The sequence below is a fragment of the Anabrus simplex genome, chromosome 1 (genome assembly GCF_040414725.1).
Source record: "Anabrus simplex isolate iqAnaSimp1 chromosome 1, ASM4041472v1, whole genome shotgun sequence".
Taxonomy (NCBI): domain Eukaryota; kingdom Metazoa; phylum Arthropoda; class Insecta; order Orthoptera; family Tettigoniidae; genus Anabrus; species Anabrus simplex.
In genome coordinates, this window is record NC_090265.1 from 1,123,755,305 (window position 1) to 1,123,763,791 (window position 8,487).

General features: G+C 39.8%; 1 protein-coding gene across 1 annotated transcript in view; it reads left to right on the forward strand.

Annotated features, from left to right (window-relative positions):
* Positions 1-8,487, forward strand: part of LOC136858087 (uncharacterized) — an 880,688-nt gene that overhangs the window by 829,254 nt on the left and 42,947 nt on the right. The window contains exon 8 of the mRNA XM_067137359.2: positions 807-823. Within this exon, the coding sequence (XP_066993460.2) occupies positions 807-823 (17 nt within the window). The remainder of the gene's footprint in view (positions 1-806; positions 824-8,487) is intronic.

Below are 8,487 nucleotides of genomic sequence, written 5' to 3' on the forward strand. Positions count from 1 at the left end.
ACCCATAATGAATTAATAGTGGCGCTCACGATTCCTGCTGTCTTCTATCCCGTAAACACACATATCGTTATATTACTCCGGTTTAGTGAGAGGGACCGATGTCTTTCAGAATTGTAGTAAATGTGAAGGGATGCATAAAACTGGATCGCAAGGGGCTGGTGGACCACCCTGTATATTCAGGAACATGGTGGGTTCAAATCCCATCATCAGCTGCTCAGAAAGTAGTGTTGCATTTTTTCTCATTTTTACAGCAGGTAAATGCTGGGGTTGTATCTCTAATTAAGTCCACATCCAACATCTTCCCAGTCTTAACACTTTCTCATCCCAGTGTTGCCGTACACCTATACTTTCTTGAATAATAATAATAATAATAATAATAATAATAATAATAATAATAATAATAATAATAATAATAAATAATAATAATAATTAACTACTTCACTAAATATAGAGAATAGGATGTCAAAATATCTGTATTTACATTAAGTAACCTACATACTGTATTAACAAAAACAAATTTTAAAAATAAAATGCATGTAAAATTACCCCTCCGGTACATCAGTACTTCCTTATTATAAATGTTACTTTTTTTTTTTTCTCGTGGATCGCAGAGAAGTGAAAGAAGGTGCAGGCTGAATGGGTCTATCTACTATATCAAAGATTAACTTAAAACTTTAAATGAAGATTATATTTCTTTTCAAATCACAAACTTAACAAACTTTTCACTTAGTGAAATAACAAGGTTACAGGTACAAATAGCAGTTTGGAAATTGCAAGTACTTAGCTTCCAGCTCCAAATTTACAAGTTTACAACATCACAAATGTTGCGATCAGTTAGATGAAGAGAGAAATCTCCCAATTCAAGAACACTTTGCTCCAAAGGTTACAAATACGGCCTTCCAAAGGCTCCACTCAATATTACACAAAAACCAGCATGAGTTGACAATCTCTCTGCATTCAACAAAGGAGACTGGCTCCCAATTTCTTACAGCCTAATTAAGACAACATTACACAAAAATCTTACAATTTCTGGCCCCTCTAGGTCCAACCTACAATTTACAGTTTTTACACAGGGGTATCTATTACTTCTGGTCAATATCCCAACTTCATGCATTAGTGGTTTCAAGTTTAGTTTAATAGATAGAGTTCCTTGAGGTGCTTCTTTTAAATGTGTGGGGTTGAGGTGTACCTCCCGGTACAATAACAATTATGTACCGGTTAATAATAATAATAATGGACGTAACTCAAATTTTATACGCTAACTTATGGTGTTCTACAGTTCTCTGAAAGTCACAACTCTATTATATATACAGAATTAGATGTAAAAATATCTGTGTTCACAATAAGTAGCCTACATATTAAATATAAATCAAATAAATTGCTTTACATTGCACTGACACAGATAGGTCTTATGGTGTCAATGGGATAGGAAAGGTCTAGGAATGAGAAGGAGGCGGCCGTGGGCTTAATTACGGAACAGCCCAAGTATTTGCCTGGTATGAAAATGGGAAACCATGAAAAACCATCTTAACAGCTGCCGACGGTAGGATTCAAACTCACCAACCACAGAATGCAAGCTCATAACTATGCAACCCTAACCGCACAGCCAACTCACTCGGTCATCTTTGAAAATATGACTTTTCCATCAGCAGAGATTTTTTAAAATCATCATATTTTGTATAGGCTACCTGAGATATAGAATAGACCACTGGTTTTCTGATTAATCATCTTTTCATTTAAGTTATTGCATCAGTTGGCTCATGATTCAGTTATTGAAGTCTTGTGCAATGATGCGACATACTAACTGAGTGAAAACTGAGCGGTTCTTTCCAATGTATATATGTTCAGTCTTCAGCCCTAAGGCTGGTTGGATCGTCAACAACTCTGCCATCAGCTGTCATAGATGGCGTAGGCATCACTGAAGAGGCGTAGTAGGGAAATGAGGAGTGAGGTAGTTTTCCATTGCTTTCCTCACTGAGCCAGGAGTTGCGATTACATATCAGTCTGCCAATCCCACTGAAATGCATGCACCAACTGACCCTATGAGCAACATTTTCACACCATTCATAGCTGTCCTGAGCATTTTGTGGACCTGGTGCAAGCACTTCATGATGGTATGACAGGACAGATTCTCCATCAAAACAACTTCTCCGAACCATTCCCAATCACACATGGATTGAAGCAGGGTTGCGTACTTGCTCCTACTCTGTTTGCCTTGTATATGGTGGCCATGCTTTATGAAACAACAGACAACCCCGGCGTAGAGATAAAATACCGCTTTGATGGTAGCCTCTTCAACTTGGTCAGACTTCACTCACGAGGACATACCAGTGTTACTAGAGTAACTGAAATGCAGTATGCTGATGATACCGCATCACCGACTCCTCTTACAGCTGAGGAACTGCAACAGTCAGTCAACAGTTTCAAGGATGCATATGACCTTTTTGGCCTCACCATCAATGCCAAAAAAACCAAAGTACTTGCTCAGCCTGCACCTGGGACTAACATTCCAGAATTTAACATTACCATCTCAAACACCAATCTAGAACAAGTAGACCATTTCACTTACCTTGGAAGTATCTTGTCAAAGAGCTGTACTTCAGAACAGGGAGTGGAAAACAGGCTTTGTGCTGCCCATGTGGCCTTTGGCCAACTATCACACAGAGTCTTTGTCTTTGGAAATAAAAACCTTACAATTCACACAAAACTAATGGTGTACCAGGCTTTAGTCATCTCTACACTTCTCTGTGGCTGTGAAACGTGAACCTTATACCGCCGTGACATCAAAAAGCTGGAGCACTTTCACCAGCAAAAACTACGCTCCATCATGAATGTCAAGTGGGAAAACTGCATCTCTAATGTTGAAGTTCTCGAGAAAGCATGCGCTAAGAGTGTAGAAGCATTGGTCGTTGGCCATCACCTCAGATGGGCAGGACATGTGCGCCGTATGAATGACACCAGACTACTGTGCCAGATCCTCTATGGCAAACTTAGCTCCAGTTCAAGACCACGGGGTGTCCCACTGAGACGTTTCAAAGACCTAATGAAACAAACCTTAAACATGGCAGAAATAAACCCACAAACCTGGGAAACACTTGCCAAGGACCGTTTACTTTAATAATGTTAATTTGCTTTACGTCCCACTAACTACTTTTTAAGGTCTTCGGAGACGCCGAGGTGCCGGAATTTAGTCCCGCAGGAGTTCTTTTACGTGCCAGTAAATCTACCGACACGGGGCTGTCGTATTTGAGCACCTTCAAATACCACCGGACTGAGCCAGGATCGAACCTGCCAAGTTGGGGTTAGAAGGCCAGTGCCTTAACCGTCTGAGCCACTCAGCCCGGCACCGTTTACTTTGGTGGCAAAGTGTCTGTGCCTCAATTCAACACTTCAAACAAGAACGCCGCAGACATGAAGATATTAAGCAACAGGAACGCAAACTTCGCCAAACCCAGCCAAGATCTCCCCCGTCCCTCAGCTGTGCGATGTGTGGATGTATTTTCTACGCAAGTATTGGCCTGTACAGTCACCGGAAGTTTAAACACAAACTGCTGTGAATTGAAATGAGCTATTAGCCAGGAAATCTGTAAACATGGAAACGAGTAACTGCCGACGAGTGCACTGTAAACTGTATAAAACAGAAAAGTTTGAGTGATCATGAGCATGACTCGTAATCATGGGGTAGGCTAGAGAGCTGAGTTAAATTAATTGTCGAATGTCAACTAAGTTATTCATTAAACTAATAAATAGAATAAACTAACAGCCTACGTACTTACAAGCTAGCTACTTTGAATTATGTTTTGACTACCTTTTTAACACTGCAAATAAATCCATCTATTAGACCTATTTAAACCTTCCTGTAAGAAAAGCACATGGAATGCAAGTGGGTATTATTTTCGAATGAGCTGAGAGCAGGAGTCCCTTATAGCATACAATTCTTTCAGTGTGCTATGGCTTTGTATGTCTTGCTGCAGCGGAAGTTCGGCTCCCCGCCATTGTCCAGTGTGCTAATAATGAACCATGTGTGTGTTGTGTCTCACCGATCCGTGATTATATACGATTCTTTCAGTGCGTCATGGCTCTGTATGTCTCGCTGCAGTGGAAGTTTGTATCCCCGCCAATGTCCAGTGTGCCGATAATGAAGCGTGTGTGTGTGTGTCTCACTGATCTGTGAGTGTGCCACTCAGCACTGTCTGCTGCAAGTCAACTGAATCGTGTGTCATGAGCTTGCCGTTCCTGTGAATCGATTCACTCGGACACTTGAGTGAATCGATACACTGCTTTGAATCATACACTCAGTAGCCAACACTGCTACCCAAGTAACAATATTCATCTGCTTCCTAATCTAATATTTCCTGCATCACCTGATCTTGTTTGACTGCATTCCATTACTTTTGTTTTATATTTATTTATAAGACTGTGACCGTATCCTTCAGATCTTCTGCAGACCCTAATAAAGTAACAGTATCATCAGGAAATCTCAGAGTTTTAATTTTCTCTGCTTGGATTGTGATTCTCTTTTGAAATTCCTCTTTAATTTCCTTTAACACCTGTTCTATATAAACACTGAAGAGGAGAGGGGACAAACTTCAGCCTTGCCTCACTTCTTTCTGGATCGCTGCTTCTTTTGCATAGCCTTGGATTCTTATCACTGCAGATTGATTTTTGTACAGATTGCAGATAATCCTTCTTTCTCAGTATCTAATCCTGATCAGCTTCAGTATTTCAAACAGCTTGGTCCAGTCAACATTATCGGATGCAATGTAGTTGGGCTTGTCCTCCTTAATTTGATCTGCTAACATCAGACGTAAAGTCAGGACTGCTTCACGTGTTCCTATATTTCTTCTGAAGACAAACTGATCTTCTCCCAACTCAGAAACTTGTATTACCATTCTTCTGTAAATAATATGTGTTAAAATTTTGCAGGCGTGAGATACTAAACTAATGTTGCGGTGGTTTTCACACTTGTCAGTACCGGCTTTCTTGGGAATAGGTATAACAACATTCTGCCGAAAATTGGATGGCACTTCTCCTGTGTCATACATCTTACACGCTGAATAGAATAACATCACCATGCTTGTTTCTCCTATGGTAGTCAGTAATTCTAATGGTATGTCATCAATTCCAGGTGCCTTGTTCCTATTTAGATCTCTCAAAGATCTTTCTTCAGCAGCCTTACTGATCTCATTCTTCATGACTGTCCACTCTTAATCTGTTGTGTTTCCTTCAGCCTTTTCATTTAGTCCTTGTGCAACATGTTCTTGAAACAATCCCTCTCTCTTTTCCTTCAATTTGTTTACATCTCATCTCCTTGCATTCCTTCTTTTCTTCAATTACTTCACCTTCAGATGGCATTCTGACCTCAAAATTGAGTGTTTTCCAGAACCTTCTTTCCCTTGGTACAATTGTTGACTATGTTCCTGTTGTCTTTCTGTCTTGTCTTCTTTCCCTAGAAGTGGTTTTCCACCTGAGCTCTTAATATTCATACACCTAGTTTTATTTTCTCCAAAGGTTTCCTTGATTTTCTTACATGCAGCAAGTAATACATTTGTCCCACCGGTGCTTCCACTGTTTGAAACATTTTTTGTAGTCATCTTTAGAAATGGCTGACTCCCTGTTTTTTTTCTTGACCTCTTCAATGTTGTCAAATCAGTGCCCTTTCATGCCCCTTTTCATGTGTTGAAATAAGAAAAGGTCACACGGAGCCAGGTCAGGCATGGAGCAGCAGAGCCATGTCATTTTTAGCCAAAAAAGGTACATTGTCATGGTGGACGAACCAGTCTCCTGTCTGCCACAAATCTGGTCCTTTTTGACAAACACTGTTGCGCAATCTTCTTAAAACTTCCCGATAAAAGGTTTACACATTGTTCACTTAAACTTGCCATCATAAGAAACGAAACAAGAACAAAACAACGCTAGCAAAAACAATCACTGCAGATGAACAGAACAAGCCAGATCAACAACACAGGCGGCACTAAACTGGCACTGAGTTGCGCTATACACACCTAGCGGCAGAAATGTGTACTACACAAGCTTCACCCACGGCAATGTTATTCCGGTTATTTTTGGGTACCCCTCGTAGTTGAAAACTGAAGCATTCCATTCAAACATTACACTCCCACACTCTTACGTTCAGTGTCAGGCTACTGGCTTTTGTCGAGACCGTCTTAAGATTTTCTTGGCAAGCAGAATCTGTGGGGAACAGAGTGGTTATTGAAATATTTCCATTTTCTCGAGCATTTTTATTGTTATTCATTTATCTATCAAATAATCAGTGTTTATTCATTAGCATATTCAGCCAGTGCCATTATCTAATGCTTGTTCCAGTGTGGACTCTGTCAATTTATTTATGTTTGTTGAATGTTTCATCCATGCAATTCTCAGTACTTCTGATACTGGTGAACAGTACAGTTAGAATATTTTAGATGATAGCCTTATGCCAAAATAAGTAGCTAGTAGTACTTCTCAGCACTGCAACCTGCAACTGAGCTAATAACACAGCCTACTGGATCATAAATTCTGGATTTGCTTTTAGATACTGATCAGTATTTAATTAAAATTTTTGTTCTCTAAAGAAGTTTCTTAATGAAATCTGAATATGGAATTCATTAATCTTATACTCTTTAGTGTATAAAACTGTAATCATTGAGGTCAGGTGACCTTAGGGACCAAGCAAGCATCCTCATGTCTATGGAGTGTTCATCAAACCAATCAACAGCAGTTTGGGAGCGACTGGATAGTGCATTGTCATACTGTATGTACAGGTTTCCTGCAGTGTGCTGGAGGTGAACAGATGTGTGGACATATCTGACAGCAGGTCTCTGTACTGTTCGTCGGTGAGGGACATTGTCAGATGTACCAGGGGTTCCACTTCTTCCCTTGTGAACAGTCTCCATACGATGATACAACCATCTGCAGCCAGAACTGTACCCTACTGACAAGAGAATCCATTGCCTTGAGAACTTGGGCATGTACAAACTGATACCATGACTCATTTGTTTAGGCAATCTTTCTGTATACAGCACTTTGAGAGTTCCTATGCCAATCACATTATTCATGCCTTGTGACATGTGGTACCCTAGCGGAACGGTGGATTCTATTCCTCACTGTGAGCAGATAGTCCTGGATGGTATAGCTGCTTACAGTTCCTTGTTATCCAGCATTGAATTTGCAAGTAATCTGTTGTCCTGTGACTCATATATCCACTCTTACCATCCAAGTCAGTCGAGGTGACCCCTGTAATCAACACATTGTACTCCACACCAGTTGACCCTTGCAATGGTTGTTCTGCTCGAATCTACATACTCTTGGTATACTCTGGACATGGTGACTCCATGGAAAGCCCATTGTGTGTACAGCTTCGGAAGTGGAATAACCCATATATATAGCACCAACAATCAGGCTGCGATCAAATGCGCTGAGATCTCATGTCTACCCCATCCTGTGCTCTCCCATTAACAATATTATAATAATTTATTTCATTCAGAATAACAAAGTTAATGGGACATGTTTCATTTCTTTAAGAGACATCCTCAGCCATAAAAAGGAATGAAAACCAAAAGGGAAAGATACACATACATTTAAAAAAAACACTAAAATATTTTTTATGTAACATATCTTAGACTTTAGTGATCTATTCTTGGACTGTGGTTAAATGTGCCACTGTGGAGACATATGAAATTTAAAGTAACATGCAACTTTGAAAGTCTATCGCTATGTTGATATCATTTATATCATCATGTACATACCACTTGAACTCGAGCACTGTATCAGTTTTATAACTCGAATATGACATTTTAGAGAATTATTCCAGGTTGATTTCACTGATGTCATATTCTTAAACTTGTAAACTCTAAGAAGAAGACTCAAATACAGTACTGATTCAAGAAATACTTTTGAGTCATATACATGAATAGCTCAGAGGTGGTCAAAAATTTATATAGACATACACTTGAACATGAAAAATATTTACTTTGTTTTATCGATGAGCATATCTTGTAGCCATCGCTTGGTAAATATTTGTACTATTACTCTTACTATGTGTAGTACCGAGCAAGTGGCTGTATGGTGCAGGTCACGTAGCTGTCAGCCTGCATTAGGGAGATAGTGGGTTCGAACCGCACTGTCAGCAGCCCTGAAGATGGTTTTTCGTAGTTTCCCCATATTCACACCAGGCAAATGCTGAGGTTGTACCTTAATCAAGGTCAAGGTTGATTCCTTCCCACTCCTAGCCCTTTCCTGTCCCATCATCACCATAAGACCTATCTGTGTTAGTGCTATGTAAAGCAAATTGTAAAAACTATGTGTAGTACAGTCTGGGCACTTCTACAGTCAATGCACTTGTGTACAAGCGGAGTCAGTCTGTAGTATATCCTTTGGAGTCTCCCATAAGACAGGAAAGGTATTAAAACAGGTAAGCATTAAGGGTTATGAACTGGATCTCTGAAATGTTAACTAATGGTCATCAACCCAGTAATCTTTCACTAA